The 22,636-nt window shown below is 42.9% G+C and overlaps 1 protein-coding gene across 1 annotated transcript in view; it reads right to left on the bottom strand.

Annotated features, from left to right (window-relative positions):
- The window catches only part of GDAP1 (ganglioside induced differentiation associated protein 1), a 74,478-nt gene extending 52,837 nt beyond the window's left edge, over window positions 1-21,641 (bottom strand). The window contains exons 1-3 of the mRNA XM_069220370.1: window positions 21,460-21,641; window positions 18,154-18,346; window positions 2,618-2,791 (exon numbers count right to left, since the gene is read on the bottom strand). Coding sequence (XP_069076471.1) covers window positions 2,618-2,791; window positions 18,154-18,346; window positions 21,460-21,609 — 517 coding nt within the window. The 5' untranslated portion in view covers window positions 21,610-21,641. The remainder of the gene's footprint in view (window positions 1-2,617; window positions 2,792-18,153; window positions 18,347-21,459) is intronic.
- Window positions 21,642-22,636: the final 995 nt, after the last annotated feature.

Raw genomic sequence — 22,636 nt, 5'->3', positions numbered from 1 at the left:
CCCCTGGACGGCACTCAGCATCAGACGAAAGGAGGATGGGAAGGTTTGTTTGAAGACTTCCTTTGATCGTATATAAGGTTTAGTATCATCTACCAATCAGACCTCAGAGCTGCTGACACCAAGATGCCCTGTAGCATAATGAGTTGGTGTGCTCTCATATAGCACAGGGCACACGAACAACAAGCCCTCAGTTAAAATGACTTCTTGTACTCATGGCTAACGGGATTGGGGTTCCTGTAGGCATGGCCATGCAATATTATGTTTCTATTGAAATAATTACCCTTACCTCTGTACTTTCTTGAGAAAGGCGTGACTCTGAAGGATAGGGTGTTCACCTTCATAATACAGTGCAGATGACTGCAACCTGAACGAATTCCACTTTTAAAGGATTTGTCTCAAGCTAGGCGTTGAAGCCGACTACTTTGCCTCTCCCATATTTGTTGGGATCTTGTGAAGCAAGCACAAATGAATAAAAAATGGACCTGAACTCCCTTGGACGTCTGGGGTGAAGCAGATAAATGTGTTGATGATGTCATTATGGAGTGCTTAATTTGTAAATAAAATCTTTCCGGTGCCCAAAGCTCTCTTTTGAAACATGCGGCTGCTGAAATTAAAGGTGTGAGCACAGAATACTGAGACAGCGTCATCCTGAAGCCATCTATGGCATCTTTAATCCATTTACAGCCACTCCCTGCCCCTTCAGCTAACTCTTGCAGCTTTCTGCTTTCTCCCTTTATGACATTTTTCTGTCTTTCTCTTCCTCATTTTTCCCATATCTGCCTTTTGCTGGCAGCAAATGTTTGAGGCAGAAAAATAAGTGCCGACCCTCAAAAAGAAGTGCCAGGGGACCCCACCGGAAACCACCGGCTCAAATTAGGCACTGTCATTATGTACAAGCAGGAAGTCACGACTCCAGAAGGGTAATGAGGAGCCGCATAAAGAGAGAGAAATAACACTCCACCATTTAAGGATTTGTGGGCGCCTAGTACAATGCTTGGCACACGCACTGAGAAAATCCCCTTGTTAAAATTTAGCATTTATAAGTGTTTGTTTATTCGTTTAAACAAACAACACTGTAAATATTTGCCCATTCTACATTTCTATCCTTTAGCATGACAAAGAGAAACATAAAAAATGGTATTTCGTGACTCCAACACTTGGATCTTTGTTTTCAGACATATTCACACAGCATCGTTTTTTTATGGAGTAGAGTCTAGCAGTATCTATTATTAGGTTGTGGGCAGTAGATAATATTCTATCAGATTTTTATCCACAGCATGGTAGTTGGATATATGAAATGGTTGGTCTTCATACGCTGCGCTCTTCTATTCAAATGGAATCCTGAACGGTCTAGAGATCAACGCAAGGATAGATGAATGTTACATTATTCCGGAAGACAGCAAAACGCATATTACCGTGGCCTCCATTTAATTATCTAGAGCTTTACCTGAGGAAATGGGAATAAGCTCCAGTATCAAAGTTACCACCAGTATGTTCAGCATGTTTGCTATGTGCCTTTACATCAAGCGTTTAGTTAAACAATAGCATTAATTACAGTATACTTAGATTATGACAAACCCCAAATGTGTGTATTTATGTAGTACATCATTAACAAATGTTGAATGAGGAAGAACCACATGAACTATGGACTATTTGGATGTAATGGCCCACATTCCTTATTTTAAGAAGTTCCACCTTAATGAAAGTTACCATGACACTCATTTGAAGCACTACATATTAGAACATTCGAACGTTGGCAGCTCCATTGAAAACAATGGAGTGCTGCGGGCTTTTACTGGCCGGTAAAAGCCAGCAGCGCCAACATTCCAATGTTCGCTTTGTTCACAGCAACAGCTGTGAACAAAGCCTCACGGAGCCCGAGGGGATTTTAATCCCCTCGGGCTCCGTGAGCAATTTGTTTTTTTTTAATAGAACATTCTGCCCTGAGTGGCAGAATGTTCTAATAGCCTTAGAACCCGCTGTAGCGGGCTCTACCTGCTATTAAAGGCCCTTTCCCTTGTTAAATGCCAACGCGGGACCAGACCTTTGATAGCCGGTAGAGCCCGCTACGGTGGGTTCTAAGGCTATATTATAACACTAATGTAACCAGGAACGTAGCTTCGGCGGAGGGGGCAGAGGGGGAATGTTTAGGTGCTACACCCCCTCTCCTCTGATAAATTAATTTTGTGATAAATAGTTGGGTACAGATGCTTTCAGTCGGGTGTGGTAAGATGTCTGCCGGATTTCACAAGAATGTTTTCCATACTTTCAGACAAAAACGCTCACTCTTTCCCACTCAGTGTTTCAAGTCGTCAGAAATATTGGTCCTTTTACAAAAAGATGTTTTCCCTCATTTAGTACCCCTACCAGTCCGCATTCCTCTCTCTTTCTACGGCCCCCTAGGTCCCTCTCATGCACCCTGCTTGTCATATAATGTATTTAAACATTATATGACGGCCTGACTGTCGGAAAATCTGACGCTCACACCCCCAATTTTATTGACCAAGCTGCGCCCCTGAATGTAATTCTGGTGTAAGTGTATTCTCTTTTGCAAGTCATGAAATAAAACACATTACTATTATATAATTATTTGTACTTGTGTCCTCTGAATACATACTGCGGATTCTAGTTGTTGCGTACGCCGGTATCATGGAGTCCACCGTTAACTGCGGGTGTAAAATGCAGCCGTGAGTATAGGCATCCATAGGCAGGGAGTCCAGCAGCTCTCTGTAGTGTTGCACTCTGGGATAATACATGCTTCCTTCTTCGGGCATTAACCGTGGTGTATTTTCTAAAAATGTATCGGAATGAAAATATGAGCTTGTCAAAAACAGTGATATTTGATAGTTACTGATAGCAAATATAAACAGATTCTTTGTATAGATTAGGATTTGAATTATGTACATTGTTATTTTGAAACTCTGTATGTTCCTACAACTTGACCTTTTTGTGGCTTTTAGAACAATATAATCGTTATAGCAACCAACCATTTATCATTATCTTAATGAAAAAAAAGATGGAGTACACTGAAACTTTGTTGATATTGTACCTAAAATAGATTAAAAAAACACACACATTAGTCTCCTCGGAAATTAATTACAAAATACTTGTTTAAGCCGTATAATGTGAGGGGGCCATTACAGAAACAGCGGTTTAACTGCATCTTGTGATTCGAAATGTCCCATCACTAAAAATCGTAGTGGTTGATTATACAAGGATTTGAGGTGTTGTTACCTGTGTCAAGAAAACTATACCAGTGCAGAATACTTGCAGCTTCCTGAATACCGTACACAATCTGACGCCTTATTATTTATTCATGTCATCGATTGCAGGCACTATTGTACCAGGCAAAATCACAAAACAAAATGATGGACGGAGTGTTGAAACTTTTCAAACACTCACCCCCAGTCACATATCTGGGTTTAATCCATCGTTATTTTGCTCTCCACGTCACCCCAGTTTGGACCCAGCCATATGCAAATCAGTCTTGACCCCGTTCCCCAGGGGAACAGTGCAGCCCGAAGTGCCAGATCAGGTCCTCCCTGGACCAGAAACAAGCATCCTGGGACCTGTTTCAGGGTATCACCTTTCATCAGCCAGGCTAGCTTGAATCCAGTGGCACAGCGAGCAAGGGTCCCACGTCTGGGCATACCCCTGCCACTTAGGGCGCACAAAGGAACACCACAAATAAAATGATGGACGGAGTGTGGAAACTTTTCAAACACTCACCCCCAGTCACAGATCTGGGTTTAATCCATTGTTATTCTGCTCGCCACGTCACCCCAGTTTGGACCCAGCCATATGCAAAACAGTCTTGACCCTGTTCCCCCATGGGAACAGTCCAGCCCGAGCTGCCAGACCAGGTCCTCCCTGGACAGGAAACAAGCATCCTGGGACCGGTTTCAGGGTATCACCCTTCATCAGCCAGGCTAGCTTGAATCAAGTGGCACAGCGATTGTACCAGGCTCCATGGGGAGAGGATGCCCCATATCTCATTCTCCATGCCACGTGAGTGCTGGAAAAGTCAGGTTGCGGGAGGACACAATGGCAGTAGCTTAATCAGGAGAGATCTGCAGAAGCACTCCTCGTTTTTCATGAACCAAGCAGAGGAAAAATTAAGAAAGCTCAGCCTGTGTGTCTAATCTCTACACAGCTGATGATGACCAAGAATATCACACAGAACACTAGGAAAATGCTCACAGCTGCCATCGTATAGATGTGTTTATTTTAGTTCCATGCTTTTCTGATTGGATAAAGTGTGTTGTCAAGAAGAACAAAAAAACAAAATGATAGTTTGAGCAGGGATGGCGATTAGAACTAATAACCATATATCACATGTAGCAAAACACTTAATCAAACACGGACATTCATTTTGATTTAAAAATGGTTGATGTGATTAAATCCCTACTAACGTTTACATTTTCATTGAAATGACTGCAATGTGAAGAACAGGCCATTAATTTGCACTCCAAGGACTCCAGATTGTATTAACAAATTTAAAGATCTTGGTTACTATATCTGAAACACCTTTCATGATTTTGATATCATTAAATAATTTCTTTAATTCATATTTTTTCTGTGTTTCTTTCAATTTTAATTCAATGGATTTTTCAGGAAAAAGTCACTGCCGTGTTACCTGAAAGTCAGAATTCTGCTTCTTTAGAGGATTTAAAAACTATGTGAACCGGTTTCACCATAAAAAATGTAATGTCCTCCGCTTTAGATATATTTATTATGTTATCAAATATTAACATTTAAATCTTTCTACATGGCTCTTTCTGTTAATTTTGACGGTACATATATCTTTTGGAGAGTCATTGGCATATCATTAAATGCAAGCATTAAACAACTAGATTAAACTTGGTCTACAGAGAACACATTTGAATGTGAATTTCTAGTTGCTTTGCATTGGTGTTATTTTGTTTTGTATCGAGTTTTTTCGAATTGCAGTTTGCAATTCGCCCATTTGAGATTTGATATAGTTAAAGATTTCAATACATCCTCTGGATATGCTTCTAATATCGATATCAAACAAGGTCACCAATGGGTAAATGTAAACCTGGAAACGAAACCTTTTGGAGTTATTAACAGAAAGGTGTAGGTATTTATGTACATATGTTTACTGTTTACTTTTTATGTTGACGTCTGTGAACTTGTCTTTAACTTGCAGCTTCAAGTCCCATTGTGTAATTAATAATTTGGCACACTGGAATCGAATTACATATTAGCAATTTACCGTATGGCTACAGGGATGTTTAACTTCACAATATTACCCACAAATATTTACATCTGCCAATAGTTCTTTCTTGAGCTACACATTGGGAAGTTCGGGCTCAGTGGGGGTGTGCATCTATTCTAGGGACGGAAAACACATTTCTGTAAGGTTACACATGCTAAAACTTTAAATATACATTATTGAAATAGGAGAGATGCTCCCGATGAAAGCAAATATTTTGGGTTCACATTTAACAGTATTTTTATGGTCCCCTGGCTGCTTAATTACAGGTTGGGGTATCCATTGTGTTACTGATGATGGTCTACCAGTCTTCACTTGTTTCCCATGCAGTAGCAGAGAAGACTTCAGGTCAGTGAATCTGTTGATCTATTAACTGTGGAAACTGGACTCGGAAGGGCAATGTAAAATATTGGCTGTGAACCTTAGTGCTGGTTCCAAGCCATCGGTTACCAATATCAGGGATCCGTGAATTGCCCCACCCTAGCAAAGCACAGTGGGTTAGACAAACAGGGATGGCCAAAAGATAATACCAGTGGTAACTGCAATTTCTTTAATAATTTCCTACCACCTATAAGGCATGATAAATTACGAGCTGGGAAAGATAAGCATTCACTAGAGCCTTACCATGCATAACAAAATAGCATTCATTCCCAAATCTCACTCTGTTCCAGCTTGATTGCACCTCCCTGAATTTATACAACAATGCAGAACCTTATTTCATCTAAAAGGAGATGCATCAGAGGGTAGCCTTTATCACCCACTGTCATAGTCAGATCCAGGTCCAGTCTCATATTGTACATTTTCAGATTCATAAACTGTAAAGCACATCAGATTATCTTTAGGTCCCAAAGGCAGTTAGTTACTCGTATAGAGGTTCCAGCACTTATCAGCACTTTCCTGCTACACCCACTCACTCTTTACACTGTACAACTGTGATAACAAGTAGCAGGGTGGAGAAAAGGGGAACCTTTAAAGAACATCTACTAAGAGCAAGGTGATCATTTGAAAGTAGGTGGTAACGGAACAATCACCATAAGTTGGGGGATGTCCCCACTGCCTTTCGGTTGCATTACCTGTCTCATTAGAAGCTGTGCCGGCTCTGCTGCTGTGAAAACTTTTTGGGGGGCTCTACCAATGAACAAAATGTTGGAAGGAATATCCAATTTATGGTGGCCTCTTCAAAGCCATAACAACTGGATTTTGTCCTCCAGGCTTGAGCCCTGTAGGGATAGTTCAATGCTGCTCCAATCCCAAAACTCAGATTCTTGAGTGTCGAAAGGAGAAGTTATCCTGGTGGCACTGGTCAAAGAGATACAAGGACTGCAGGCAGGATAAAACATGGGGTTAGCTTTGTGTGAAGAAGCCTGTGCTTCTGCGTCGCAAGGAGCCTCTTTGGAGAATACCAGACTGCCAATAGAGACCAGCTGACCTCCTCTTCTCTCTCGTTGTTTGTTTGTTTGTTTCTCCTTTCCTCTCTCAACAGAATTGCTGCTTGCGCACCCCTTAACAAGTATGGGAAGCTGGCATCAAGCTGAAGGCCTTCAAATGTTCTTATGAAGTCTGAGCCAAAATGAACAGAGTGGGTAGAACCTGGATTTAGCCTTGGTAGAATTATCTGCCCCAATTCCAATCACCAGACGTGTCTTTGTTTGATTCAAGGTTTGATGAAGTCTCAAAATTATTTGAGTCTTGTTCCCAGAACCTTGATTGTTATGTTATCCTCTGCTATGCTATGTTACATTATGTTATGTTATACTATACTATGACATGTCATGTTATGGATTATGTACACAGCACAACATACGCCAAGGCTTCTTGGTGCTACTTAAACAGGAGAAAGTAAAAGTTGTCAATTAAGGCGGGAGAATAGAGTTGGGCAGTTTAAGAATTAAAAAACAAACAAGTTTTTAGACGACGTCTGAACTGAAGCAAGTAAGTCCAGCAGCATTCGTAAGGCCGGCAGAAGGGAATTCCATTGCTTTGCAGCTGGGTGTGCTTTCTGGATGAAACTTGGATTGGAGTGCACTGGGATTCTGCTAACCAGGTCCCCAGTGCCAGTGTCTGTTCCATAAAATTGCAAAAGTATTGATACAATTGGCAACACCATTAGCTGCCACTATAAGTCCCCAGTAAATGGTACTTTGGTATGCAGGGCATGAGCTACTAAGGGTAGGCCTCTATGGGCAACAGCATAGCTTGTGCCACCCTCAGGGACCATGCATCCAAGTTCACCCAACACTGCCATTGCAGGCTGTGTGTCCTGGGGCAATCCTAAAATGCAAAACTGACATGACATACAGCCTGCGTTCCCTGTCCACTTCACACTGCATGCAAGAGAGGTACGTCACCCATCTGGCAGGCCTTCCAGCCCTAAAGCAGGGTGCACTATACTGTGTGTGCATGAGCAATATGCCCCTACTGTGTCCCTGTCAAACCTGGGACACAGTATGTGAACAGTGCAGCCATTTCACATGCATATGCTCGACACTGGTCAGTACGTGTTTCACAGCTACATCATGGCCACTCAGAACCCTGGGTTGTTTGGTATCAAACAACTCAGGAAAATACATCCAAACTGGTACCAGTATTGGATTTATTGCAAAAACCTTATAGGTGCCCTCTGCAAAAGCTAACTACCCTGGCATAGTTGCTGGCTGGTCACACCCAGCCTGTCACCACCAGACACAATTCTGGAACCCTGGGGAGAGAACCATTATTCTCTGGGTCCAGAAAACAAAGCTCTTCCTGAGCAGAGGTGCTACACGCAACGGTGGGAAAATACACAAAGAACAGGAGGGGTAGCTACCCCCAGCTTGCGTCATCCCTGAGGTGTTGCATGGTAGAAAAATAGCCTATCAGGGATATGGAAGTGACCTCTACCCACAGGAAGGGGGTCACATATTGTGTGTAGCCACCCTACGGTAGATGACCCATTGGTCACTACTAGATACTCCCCTAAATGCACACTAAATGCAGTATTTAGTGGGCATCCCTAGACCTGCAGATCATATTCCAAGGACACAACTGCATTCCTGCTGCAAAAAGAAAAATGCACCAACCCTGCCTGCTGCACCCAGGACTCGACAATCGACACAGAGGGGTTGCATGGACATCGGATGGACTCTACAAAACCCTAGAGGACCTCTACCCTTCTGAAAATCAGCAAAGATCTCCCTTCAGAGTGAAGGCATCACTCTCTTTAACAAAGAAGCAAAAGACCAGTGAAATCCAGTTCACTGACTGGCCGCTGACCAAGGAATCTGACATAGCAGCTGGACCAAATTCCACCTGAACAACCCAGAGGACAAAACCTGCAAGTGTGCCAAGTTGGGTGGCACTGCACCACCAGTGGCTGAACCATGCAATAGACAGCGGTACTGGACCCCCAATGTCAGACAGCCAGAAGAAAAGTTCACTCTGGACTCCAAAAGGACCAGGAGCAAGCCCCAGTCGAGGGACCTCAGAACAAGTAAGATCCACCCCCCAGAGTGGCCCTGCTGATCTGCAATCCACCCTCAAAGTGACCTGCAACCTGTTTCCAAGGGCACCTTTGCGCACAGCTCTTGACTCACCCATCTGCTCTGCACACAGCCTCCCTGGGCCCTGCACTGGAAAGCCAGCTGTGTTTTAAGAGTCCCCTACCCTTTGCAGCCTCTACACCCCAAGTGGACCTATCAGTCTCACATTGATGTCTACCTGTGCATTGGTTTTCCAAGTGGTCCCCTGCAGTCGTCCTGCACCAGCTCTAAGGACTCTTCAGCAGCTGCTCCCGCCAAAACTGGGAACCACCCGAATATCCCCCGCAGGCCCACAGGACCCCTTGAGGACCTTGAGCTAAAAACAAAAGGACACACAGGTAAACGCATTGCCTGATTTTATATGTATTTTAAACTTTTTCTTCCATTGATTCCTATGGTGTGTAATTACGCACAAAAACAAGACATTTTCCAAACTTTGAAAAATCACAAGTTAAAAAGTACTTACCCCATTTTGATGATCCTGGTCTTAAAAAATTTAGAAACATCTGAAGTATGTTTGTAAATTGGTCTTGAGTTATTCCTTTGAGTATGTGTCTTTATTTATTGATACATTCAAGAAATGCTTTGCACTTCTCCAAGATTGGTCTAACTGCTCAACCAAGGTACCATATAAATTAGAGCATTAGGTGGTTTAGTTTTTACCTCTATAAACCAACATATGGTTGTCCGAACTCTCTGCACAGTGTACATGGTTTTGCACACTACTTACAGAGCCAGCATTCTACACTGGGACCGAAAAAGCACGCTCCCCAAAAGTGATGGTCCAAACTTAAGAAATATTGAGCAGTAGAAGACTTGCTCATCTACAATTCCAATGCAGTAGTAAATGTTTAGACTATCTGGTGGGAAAGGCTGGCAAATTGATTGGCTATCTAATGAATGATAGTCATTGCTTTAAAATTAATCCTTGTCAGCTGCCAGTGCAGTGATCTAAGCACATGTGTAACATACGCATTTCTGGGAGAGTTAGAAATCAGACGTGCTGTCACATCCTGCACCAATTAGAGACAGAGAAGAACTCTTTCTGGAGCAGCCAATAAGATGGCGTTCGCATAGTCCATTCTGGACTGCATCAAAGCTATTACAACGAGGATGTCAAGTGAAAAAGGAACAAGGGGTAAAATCCCTTGACTTTGCGTTCGCTGCTCATCTATATTCATTAAAATATTACTAACAGCTTTAGAAGGGGAGCGATGGAACCCATGCACTTCTGCCAGCTAGAGGCATCTCCAATAGAGAAAAAAAGAAGAGCCCACCAGAATTTTCACTTTAGATGGGTTTAGACGCAGGAATTTGCCTGACTTACACAATCCCTGTGTAGGTAACTGTGTATTGAAAAGGATGTAAGATTACTCTGAGGTCATGTCAGAATTAGATCGAGGAAGAGCAACAAATCAACTGCTTATCATTGGCATACAGATAACATTTTGCCCTAGGCTTATAGGGCAAGGGTTATCACCTTCTTCTGTCTGTTTCTGCTTGCACTGAGCAGTGAAGACTTCCTGAAACAACATGGCATATTCAGGATGTTATGCCAATGAGGAAAACCTGCAGACTGGTTTTAAAACGGTGATGATCAGGTCCTTTTATTGAGTTTTTGAGTTTTTTTGCTGGAAGGAAGTTAGAACTGGTTTTGTGTCTGACCAGTATACATTTTGGCTTTGTGGGTAGCGTGCAGATATGGGAATTGTGCTCAAATGTGTTTTTATTGAGAATGGGTGCAACTACCTGATCTACATCCGATGTTTTGTACTACAAATATTATCATTTACTTATAGGTCAGGCCCTTTCCATAATGCCTCGCTCTCCGTTGCATTATGCTTGGTACTTGCTTTTGTTGTGCTGCAGTGCTGTCTAAAGAAATCTCAAGTATTTCATGTCACGTTTGAGTAGCTCATCAAGGGCCTCATTATTTATTCCTTGTTCCACTGAGGAGAAAGCCCGAGCAGCCACATAGAGGTAAGAAGAAAACAGACAGACATGTTTATTTCTTGTTTCGTGGCCGTTTTTGGAGATCGGGATCACATTCTTCCTCAGTGAGTAAAGGTGAAAAGAAGTCAAACACTGGAGAAATGGAACATGAGCATCAGTAAAGAGTGAAACGGAGGAAGAGGAGCACCATGTGATCCCTACGGAAAGAGAGAGAGAGAGAGAGAAAGCAGCACCGTACGGTTGAGTTGATGAACCATTTCCCAAGAGATTGTGGTGAGTTACTGTTACAGCTTCTGCTGGGCTGTCTGAGTGGGTGTGACTCCAAGGGATGTGCTGGGATAAGAGTTCCAGGTGTGATTCAGGCCGAGCACAGTGGCGGGACTGACAGGGAGCTGACAGCCATGGGATGCTCCCTGGCAGGACTTATTATAGTAGTTATAGCCAGCAAAGGGGGCATTCTGATTGGATGGCCAGCTCCTGGCATTCTAATCCAAGTGCGAATGGATGTTATAACTAACTCATTAGTGACCACCTGTGCCGATTATTAATGAGTCTACTCTGTGACATGTATGTTGCAAGTAGGTGTCTTCATCAGGGGCATGACACACTGAGCAAACTAATCAGCCAATAAACAGTCCTGCTCTGGTCTTACCATGGTGTACAGTTGTGAGTATAAGTGTGACTTGGAACACCCACATTTGAAACTCAACTTCTTCTAGTGATTTAGACTTAGGGTGTCTTCACCAGTGGCACAGAGTTTGTCCAAGTGGGGAAAACAATATAATAACCCAGGTCTACCTAGTCCCACGGTGCGTCTTCTAGCCAATATAGCACCTGGAAGGCATTCAAACTACGACACAGACAAAAATACAATATTTGAACTTTTTGAAAATTGTTTCCTGAGCATCTAATTGCTGGCAATCCTGTTCAGCGTCAACAAATACAACTGTAATGGCCTGTTTGAGGTGATGGTAATGCAGTACTTCCTGAACCATAAACATGTCAAGTAGTGTGTTAATGCTGATGACACACCTTATACAACAATTTCTGAAACAATAAAATCTAATGCTCATCCACATGTAGCTCTTTGTAAACAATGACATCTCACAAACGGATTAGCCGTTTTTCACAAAACAAAAAGGCAATTTATCACTTGGAGAATGGGTTTATCTGAACTCCAATAGTGGCTGGTTTTTTAACAGGTGAGCATAACTCAAACGAGACTGCAGGAAAGCCAACCCACTTAGAACCCTGTGTCTGTCCACCACTCACCTCTGCCCTCTGACAAAATCTAATATCACACAATGACACATGGCCACCTAAAGCTAAAAATCTGGCAACGCAAAACTAAAAATATCAAACCATTCTCCCAGCCAACTGCTTCTCGCTCTTCCTCTGTTGAAAATAATATCCCCAGACAACAAATCATTATTTACTCCCTTCTCATTCATACAGCGTGGCGCATCCACACTGCGTCACCCACAAACTACCACATTCACCTGACAGCAACTGTATCCTAAGGTGTCACTTGTATTCAGCTGTCCCCATGTTATGCCTTCCAGCCCACTGTTTGCTTCCACTGCTTGCACTATGAAATCTTTGTCAGGTAGCAATCCATCCCAAGACCAATCCATCTCACCCATCATATTCACCTTTTGAAAACTAGCTGATTCAACACAGTATGTGTCCTCTACCATGACATGCAGATTCTCTGCTCCCACCTGCTGAACAGCTTAACTGTTTGTATCACACCCTGAAGTAATCTCCCTATACCCTTGTGCCCTGTAATCATTCCTTCAATGTATAATGGCAGAGATACTTCCATGTTCCTACATCTGAGTCTGGGTGGATTCTAGAATGAAATTCATGGAATTAATATTTGGAAATATAGCTCTCAACAACTCAGTATTTCTAGAGCATAGGTCTTCAAAGTGTGGGGCTCACTCCACCCCTCCACTTCACCTTCCAGTGTTGCTTTCCACACCAGAAGGACGTTTGCTCCTGTGTTTCATGCCCCCATCTGGAGTAAGGGGTCTCAGATTCGAGTTTTTTCAGAACAGCCAATCAGCATGTAGTAACGTCAGCACTGACGTTCCTCCAAAGAAAGGGACAGAAGCGCAAATGACAGGAAGTGCTACGAATTTTGGAGAGATAAAGCCACAAAATACTTTTACTTTACTGCTGCCTTTTGCCTTATGGTTGCTGAATTTCACATCTGGTTGTTGCATTGTGCCATGCTGTTTAAGTCTTCCTCCCCCAAGGTTATCATGGCCCTGGTTTGTACCCTCACCACTACTGCCTCTCAACGCAATGATTTTACACAAGATGACTTCCCGAAGATTCCATTCACTGGCAGGTAAGCGTGACGAGGGTTTTTTCGTTTGTTTGTTTTTTATACAGTCTTCCTCCTTTCCTTTTCATCCCACTACTAGTGGGAACGTAGAGTGTTGTGAGGAGAAGAGGATGTGGCATTACTGTCAGAACTGTTGACTTGGCCTATGGGGAAGTAGGTTTGAGTCCTGGCATCTGCTCCACATCCTGTGATCTTGGGTAAAACACTTGATTTACTCTTGCCTTAGGGAAAATTAATTTGACCTTGATTATAGTTGCTGGCATTCGTTTAAAGCGCTTCCAATATCCTAGAGCTGAGTCTGCAAGTCTGATGTAAACATTTAGGTCTCTAGTTGGCAGAGGTATGCACCCTGTCCAAGCAGGGACCAGAACCCTAGCCAGGTTATTCAAATATACAGCAGTGTAGCTTGGCACAGAGCAAGCAGTCTTAACTTAGAAGGCACTGTGTAAAATACTTGTGCAATCCCCACACAGCAATCACTGTAAACCACCACAAAAAGTCTACACTTAGAAAATAGACAATCCTTATCTATTAAATGTAAGGCCAACATGACAAAAATCCAATCAAATAAGAGGAACTGTTTAAATTAGTACATTTGGAAGTGGTGCTGCGGAGGTCAATGGAACGCTTATTAGCAGTTATACAGCAGTGTTACACCCAGGTCTCCTGTGCAAAGCATGGGGAGGAAGTGTTGGGACTGTGCAGGTCTAGGTCGAGTCATCAAACAAAGTGAAACAGTGCTGCGCTATAAGGAGTGGAGAGAAATATTGTTGGGACCATTCCAGTTCAAGTTGTTAAACAAAGTGAAGCAGTGCTCCACTGAAGATAGCACAGAGGAGAATCATTGGGGCTGCTTGGGTCCAAGTCATCAAGAAAAGTGAAGTGGTGCTCCTTTGCGTGGAGTGCAGAGGAGAATCGTTGGGGCCATTTGGGTCCGAGTTGCCAAAAATGTGAAATGGTGCTCAGCTGTGAGGAGTGCAGAGAAGAGTCTGAGTCGTTAATCAAAGTAAAGTGGTGCTCCTCTGTGGGGAGTGCAGAAAAGAATCATTGGGGCTAAACAAAGCGAGGTGGTGCTCTGCTGTGGGGAGTGCAGAGGAGAATTATCAGGACTGCTCCAGTCTGATTCGTCAGCAAAGTGAAGGGGTGCTCCGCTGCGGGGAGTGCAGATGAAAATCGTTGGGATGGCTTGGGTCCGAGTTAACAAACAGAGTGAAGCAGGGCTCCACTGCGGGAACACAGATGAGCAAAGTTATCAGGCAACCAGGAAGAGCTCAGTTCCGCCCATGGTAAGATGCACTGGTCTCAGGCACCTGTCCCCGTGTGGAGACGCTTCTTCCTGGAGCTTAGGAGATCGGGAGCACTAATCCTGTTTGAAGGGTGCAGGATTGGAAGCACAAGGTCTGTGATGTCCCTAAGACCTCAGAAGAGAAAATAAGGAAAGTCAGCAAACCCTTGGAGACACTCTGGAGGTGGTTTTCAGTCCGTGGGATGCAGGGCAGAGATCAGCAGGCAGCAGGGCAGCAGGGCACAGCAGTAGTTCCTGGGAACAGTCAGGTCTGGCAGTGTGGCGATCCTGGCACACAGGAGTCTTTACTCCAGCAGAGTTTCCTGGAGTCCAGAAGTGTAGTACTTTTGGGGGGTCAGGGACCCAGTACTTAACTAGAAAGTGCTTTTGATATGGAGGGTGACTGCAAGGAGTTATTGTGAAGTTCACACGTCCCACTTTCAGGTCAGCACCAGCTCCAGACTCCAGGCTCAGTGGGAGGTAACCAGCCCCTTTGTGTAGACTCTGGTCACTACCCTCTGAGGTGTAAGTGTGAGCCCTTCCCAACCTCCTCCCTAGGAAGACCCATCAGTATGCAGATGAATGCAGATGTAGCTGTGTATCGCATTTTGTGGGTATCTGAAGGGAATGCACAAGTGTAGCTGTCACCTAGCCCAAGCCAGATGTGTACTGGAGATAGGCTGTTGGCACACAGGGTAGTGAGTGCAGAGAAATGCCTACTTTCTAAAAGTGGATTTCTAAAATAGTCAAAATAAATCTGACTTTACCAGTAAATAGGATTTATTATTACCATTCCAATGGTACTTATTATGATGCAGCTACTCCTCTCAGATCAGGAATTAAAGCTTAAAGATAATATAAAGAATTACCAATGCTGGCCTATGAGAGGGGCGGGCCTCACAGTAATGAAAAACGACTTTGGGAGTTTTTCATTATCGGGAAATAGAAATCTGAAAAGTACATGTCCTGCCTTTCACTTACATGACACCCTGCCCTAAGGGCCACCTAGGACTTACTTTAGGGGTGACCTATATCCAAAAAGGGGAGTCTAAGGATTGGCAAGAGGTTTTAAATGCCAAGTTGTGGTGGCAGTGAAACTGAACACAAAGGCTCGGCAGTGGCAGGTCAGAGACCTGTTTTACAGGGCTACTTAAGTGGGTGGCACAATCACTGCTGCAGGCCCACTAGTAGCATTCAATTTACAGGCCTTGGGTATATGGTATACCACCTTACAAGGGACTTACAAGTAAATTAAATATGCCAATTGTGGAAACACCAATATTACCATGTTTTAGGGGAGAAGCACATGCTCTTTAGCAGGTGTAAAGTATTCAGAGTCCTAAGGCCAAGAAAGATACAGCAACAAAATATGAGGTAAAGGCAAAAACGTGTGAGGTAAAACCACCCTGACAATGCCAGGTCTGACACCTGATGTGACAAATATTATGAAATATGCCATCTGTCATCACTTCTTCCGTAGGACAGATGTACATGCTTTCTTGTTCAGCTGTTTTTGAATATATGGAAGGTGATCTTCTTTATCAGCCAATTATAATAACAATGGATTGTCTCTTGATGTTAGAGAAGAAGGGTAAATATCACCTTAAATCACTTCTATCACATATGTGTCTGATGTAGGTGTTCCCTAGGCCTCCTTGACAAATTGTGGATAGCCTCCTGCTGGTGACCCATGGCCATACTTCACATAATCACACATTTTTCACTTGTGTCAGAAATCATGTTTGGTGGGACTTCTTTTCCTAGTATCATGTCTGGGGCGAGGACGTGGCATAATGACCAGAGCCGCCAACTGTGGAGTTAAGGAACCAAGTTCAGTTCTCAGAATCTGCTCAACATCCTCTGATTCTGGGAAAATGACTTAATCTTACTGTGCTTACAAAAAATGAATGTGTCCTAAAAAGAACTGCAATATCTTTAGGTCGTATTTACACTATATAAAACTGCAAAAAATATATAAAAACATTTGTGAGCATTGAGATTTCTTTGCTGTTGTCTCTATGAAACAGACAATTTGCAAACTGGTTTATTATAAGCCTCCTGTGAGTCTTGCCCTTCTTCTCACCATTCTCTAATATTTATTTTGTTCAACAATCTTACTGATCGAGTTGCCTAAATAGAATTTATGAGTCTGCAACTATCTGTGATAAGTCTTTCTGTCAGATGTAGCTAGTGTTTTTATTAATCCATACCAAATGTTGTGTTTTATGTGAAAAATAAAGCACCATTGTAATGTATTTTGTGCAAATTCTTTCTAGGAGACTTTTCATTTCAACGTTGTAATAGGCAACTGTCACCTAACCACAAACACTACAAAAACTTGAGTTTACTAAGCACCTACTTTATTTAATATTATTTTCCATATAAGACCTGGACTCTGCTGATGGGAATAGCTGTGGTTGATTCAGGGTACCACCTTCCAGAATGCATTCTTGTTGGGTGGTGATAGGGAAATAAGGGGGGGCGGCTCAACGTCTAAAAAAGTTTAGATGGGGGGTGTCAGCCGGAGAAAGTTTGAAGACCGCTGGTCTAGAATGACCCCAGAGTTCTACATGAGTGTAGCCTCATTCAGGTGCTGGATAGGCCAGTAGGGACACTTAGATAACCTCCCATGGTGGTTTGAGAGGGGGGTCAGCACTGTTGCCTGTGAGCAAGCCAAAGCAGAGATGTCACAGCGGCTCAGAGGAGCTGGAGATGGCAACAGCTGGATACTTCAGCACAAAGAATGAAAAAATTGAGGCTGTTGGGGTTCCTTTGAAGAGTAAGTGAATGCCACTGCTAGCCCTCCTTCCTGATTGTTTACTTTTTTTAAACGTAAGCTCCTGTTTCCCCTCTGATCCCAATCTTTTATAGTCACTTAGTTCTTGATGAGCTAGACTGCAGAAAATTATATGTGCTGGATTTAATTGGGGCCAGAGAGGAAAACATAGGCTACAGTTCCTTCAGCAGTGAAAGTAGTTGAACCATCTGTGCTGCAAGGTGTTCCCCTGCTTGTGTTTCAGGAGATTGAATTTGACAAGGTTTCTAAGTCTAGTGCTGTGTTGGCAGCCAGATAAAACATGCTAATCTACTGAGTGTGAGGGGTAGTTTGGCATCATAGCTCTATGGGTGATGTAGCAGTACCTGATGGTGCCATAGGCTTGCAGGTGCAGACAATGTTAAGCAATCAGGGGAGGGGTTATGTAATTGATTGTGCCACTGAAAGGTACAAAGTATACTTATCTACTGAGGCTAGAATACATGTTTACTGTATGAGCACCTTAGAAACGTACTGATCTATGACCTTAATAAACTGTATGCTATAATGTCGCCTCTATGATATAATAATGATTTCACCTATATAGCATTCTTACATGTTTTGTCAGGACTCTAGACGCTAAGGCCAGTTGTTAGATATTACAAAACTCAATGGTGGGTGTTTTTTTAGCCCTCAGAGAGGTGAAAGGGTGAGAGGACCCACCAGAGTTCAGATCTGTAACCACTTGCTTACAAACAGATCTATACAGTTGATATATTAGTCCACTAAGCTCTCTTACCAGACATAGTGAGTAAAAATGATATAACCCACCACTATAACGGGTAGTGTTAAGACACTACACCCAGGAGGCATGTATTGCAAAATAGCAAAGTCACATGTGCTAAAAACCATGGACTATAGATCATAGATTGGTAATTGACCTTTATCTAGCTTAAACCAGGTATCACTAGTTATGTAGGTATGGCACAGGGGCCCAGTTGCAGTGGATAATTGGACGTATATTCTTGTGCTTGTATAGAATCCATACATTACCATCCACAAAGCTCCTTTCAAGATAGTCGATGATCTGGGTTGCTTCACAAATTATATTTTCACCATGGATGAAAACAGGCACTTCTCCTGAAGGATTCAGACGCATAAACCAAGGCTCGTTGTGTTCGCTCAGAGGCAGACTCACGTCATGCTCTTCACAGTGCAATCCCTTCTCAGCAATGACTAGACGCACCTGAAAAATATGACATTTCTCTGTTAGTCCTTCACTTTAGATACCTTAAAACGTGTTTATGTGCAATCAGTGTATCACTGTGACATACTTCTGATGAGTATGTGCCAAACTAAACAAGACTTCTATGGGGTCCACAATTAGAAGCAAAGGGCCAGATGTACAGACATTAGGAATATTGATTTCCTAGTTGCAATAATATCCAAATCGCAATTAGGAACCAGTATTCCTAATGCAGGATTTTTTCCCCCAAATAGCAATTCCTAGTAGGTCACACATCAACCTACCTCATGAATATTAATGAGCTAGGTTGCAATTTGCGACGCAATAGTAATCGCAACCATCACAGGGATGAAGGCCTGCTGAGGTCAGCAGACCACATGTCTGTGATTGCTTTTTAATAACGCAGTCTTTTTTTTAAAGTGCAGACCGTTTTCCTTATAGTAAAATGGGATACGTTTAAAAAGAAAAGAATGACCCTTTGGATTTCATTTTTGTAGAGTAGGCAGTGGTCTGTGGGACAGCTGCCTGATCTTAAATATTTTTTCAACAATCTCAAAGGGTAAGGGGTACCTTCCCATTTGCGAATGGGTTACTACCACTTTTCAGATGGTGGTAAAGTATTACTGTTTTGCGACCAGAATTTGGTTGCAAAACAGTAATTTATACCATACTGATTCGGTATTTGGAAGGGAGGCAAAAATCATGCTCCTTCAAAATACTGAATTGCAAATGCAAACTGTGGTTCAGTAACAAGTCAACGAATGACATTTTCCATTTTGTACATCGGAAAAAGCATTTTTCTGGACGCAAACGGTCCGATTCTGCAAATCGGGCAGTTTGAAACCGGTATAAAGCTTTGGAAATCTGTGTTTTTTAAGTAGCTAAAGGGAGAAGATCCTGTCTGAGCTTGCTTCACTTCAGTGTGAGGGAAATGATTTACTTCTGTGCCTTGGCACCATCATACGATGGCCGTCCTAATATGCTAAGGAGTTAAAGACAAGCCTGGACCAGCATTGTGCCAGAGTGGACTCCACCATGGCAAGCATGCCCACAATTCATAAATTATCAGCATAATACAAGGACAGCATTACAGCAGGTGAAGGTGCCTTGGATGCCACCAACATGTCAAGAATTACCACTATTGTGCAATGGATTCACACAAAATGGCGCAAATGGCCAGCATATTGACACAAACACCACTGTGCAATGGTTACCCATAATATGCCAGGAATTGCCACTATAATGTGAAGACCAGCATTTTACAAGGGGTGGGCAATGGGCATCATCCAATACAAGTTGCCAAGAATTACCACCATAGAAGAAATAAGTGGGACAGGCTCTGGTAGAAGGAGTAATTGTGAAGGGCCTTAGGTAGTTAGTGGAAGGTTCAAATCGGTCTGCTTGCCTTTAACATGTTTAGCGCTCTGCTGCCTTATACATACACACATATATACATAACTACTATTGATAGAAAAGAGCGTGTGTGTGTTGAAGTGGGTGAGTATGTGCTCATTTTTGTATGGTGTTGTCAATCAGGATGTATAATTTGTGTTTTAAACACAGCCAAAAAACACGGGCAAAATGATATTTTTCTAATGATCAAACTGAGGTCACAACATCTACACCTTTAGATATCGAAAAAGTAACTTTAGAAAATAAATGAGTTTTTATTCATTGTTTAATTCGTCTCATTTTGATTATTTTAGTATTATTAGGATGCAAAGCTGGCCGATTTGAGATAGTGAACATCAGTCCCCAACGGCCAGTTCACAAACTTAAATACAGGTCATGTGAGGATTATATATTCATGTTTTAATGGTCAGCAGTTTTAAAATTTCCTGCCCGACACAGCCCCAACATTGCCTCTCCAGGGCCCTCAGACTGGACCTTTAAAAATAAAAACTGAGTGTTAACTTAAGGCAGCCCCGGTTCTAGTGGGTGGGACAGGCCAACCCAAACATGATCTTTGGCCCTCCCAGTAACAGCAAAAGAAGCCACAGAGAAAGCAACTGTTAAGTGCTTCCTCAATGTCGGCAAATGTGATTTTTTTCACTTGTTTAATTATCAGTCAGGGGTCAGCGAAAACATCTCTGGAATACATTTTATAGTGCATTGTTTTAATAATAGCTGTTTTACTTGTGTACTGAAAGGGAGAAAAATACTGCCTTTGGATAATTTTCCCTATTTTCTACGGTGTGAGACAAAACTCGGGGCATGCCTGTAAAAAGAAAACATCCAGGTGGAAACCTTAGCTCATGTCTGAGGCAAGCTGCAGTGGGGAGGTGTGTTTTGGGGAAGAGGAGACAGGGGTTTACCTTCCAATGGTGCAGCAGGTGCAGTGGCACCAGAGCCCAGGTTCTAGGCTATCTCCAAAATTGTCGAAAATTGGGCGCATATTGGCCCAACCAAACCTCGGTCCATCCAGATATAAATTCCTGGAACCGGGCCTGACTTTAGGTCAGGAAAAGCTTTGTTCAGTTTGCAGTGGAGATCTGCGGATTCTCGTGCACTGAGTGTGGTCCCGGGGCTTTCTGAAAAGGATAAATACATCCTCAAAGCATTGCTATTGAAGAAGACACTGTCAATCACCGAGAAGCACGGCATAGGTATCAGCAATAAAACTGCTGCTGGTGTCCGCTTTGTATAAAACTGAAACGTGTCCTGACTTCCGGAAGTGACCCTATATATTTACATGAATCTCATCATCTATCGTCCTGTCGTTTTGGAACATCACAGAATATTCTCAGACGTGTGTGCACTGTTCATGTAAGGTGATGTTCAACGTACAACGTACATGCAACGTTATTCATACTGTCGGATTAACGTTACATGCACATATCACGTTACGTGAACATTCCGCAAATCCGCATCAGTTTTACGGTCTCATTCTCCTTTAACACTGGTGATCACAGCGGACGCTGCAACTAAAATGCCCCACGGTGCCAGCATGGATGTGCACCGCTGATGGATCAATCACTCTGCATAACCCCTCTTGAACCCCTTTGTGCATCGCAGGGGTAAAAGCAGGCGCTAGATTCTGCGCGCTGCCATGAACGTCAGCATTGTTCAGGGCGCTGTCCCGGTGCTGAAACATCTACCATTCAGCTTCCTACCTTCTGGGAGGTGAAAGACTGGGTCCAGTGGTACAATACGAGCTTCTCGGTTACTACGCGGGCTCCTTGTCCGACCACGGCGTCGCTGCCCGGGTCCTGCCCACCGCCGCCCTCCGGTGCCATCCCCGCAGCCCGCTGCTCGCTCTCCATCTCCTGCTGCCTCCCTGCCCTGTACTGCGCTGTCACCAGCCCACGCAGGGCCGTTCACGAAACAGAGCACGTCGGGAGATGTAGTTCTATCATTCAGCCGCCTAAAATCTCCCAAGTTTGTAAATTTATAGCCCACACATATTTTGATTCTTTGGATCTAGGCAACTTTCAGTTTAGATATATATTTGAAAGAATACCATAATTATGCACTTTCGGCCATGTGTGGAGTGGGATATGTATTTAAACAGCTTAGAATCCAAATTGTGCGATAAACCATGCTTTTTACATATATTCGTGTTCGTGTAATATGTAATTTAAATTTGAATTGATATATGTCTAAGCTAATCTTAATATGTTCTTGGTTTAAATAGCTAACCACCTAAGCAAGTCACAATAATTTAAATATATTGCTTTGCAACAAACGCACACAGATAACATCCTGTCAAAGACATCAGTGGCTTTTAACAAGTGTCTTATATTTCGCATTGGTAAATTCCATCTTGGATTGGTTGTGATGTGCCACACCTTTTAAAGGGACCATCTAGTAAATTATGTTACATTAATGGCACAAGTGCCAAGCAAAAGTCATCAAAGGAACATTCTGAAATACATTCTGTTGCTGATTTTCAGAGATGCAGGACTGGTTAAACAGGATTGGGGTTCCTCTCTAAGCTGATGTCCACTTTAGGCATAAACTCTTAGCAAGGTATAGACATGCAAATGGTGTGACAGTATCTCGATGTGAAAGCAGCTATTTGTTGCAGTAGTTTATGCCCCTGGTTGCAGTGGGATCTGTGTGCGCACAGTGCTGAATTGTTAGAGAGATTTGACAACTGAGCTGTGAAATTGGTACTACGACCCATAACCCTTCTGTCCTCCAGTATATGACTCCACTGCTATAACTTTACTCTGTCTACTGAGGAGGCAGACTTCCAATTTTTCTAGCAAAAATGTTGATATTTATCAAATCTGTTTTTCAAACTGTGGTGAATAAAGCATGAGAGACTGAGCTCGCATCAGTTTAGTC

The sequence above is a fragment of the Pleurodeles waltl genome, chromosome 2_2 (genome assembly GCF_031143425.1).
Source record: "Pleurodeles waltl isolate 20211129_DDA chromosome 2_2, aPleWal1.hap1.20221129, whole genome shotgun sequence".
In the NCBI taxonomy this organism is placed as follows: domain Eukaryota; kingdom Metazoa; phylum Chordata; class Amphibia; order Caudata; family Salamandridae; genus Pleurodeles; species Pleurodeles waltl.
The sequence above is the reverse complement of the archived record's forward strand: the minus strand, read 5'-3'. Positions and strand labels throughout refer to the sequence as shown.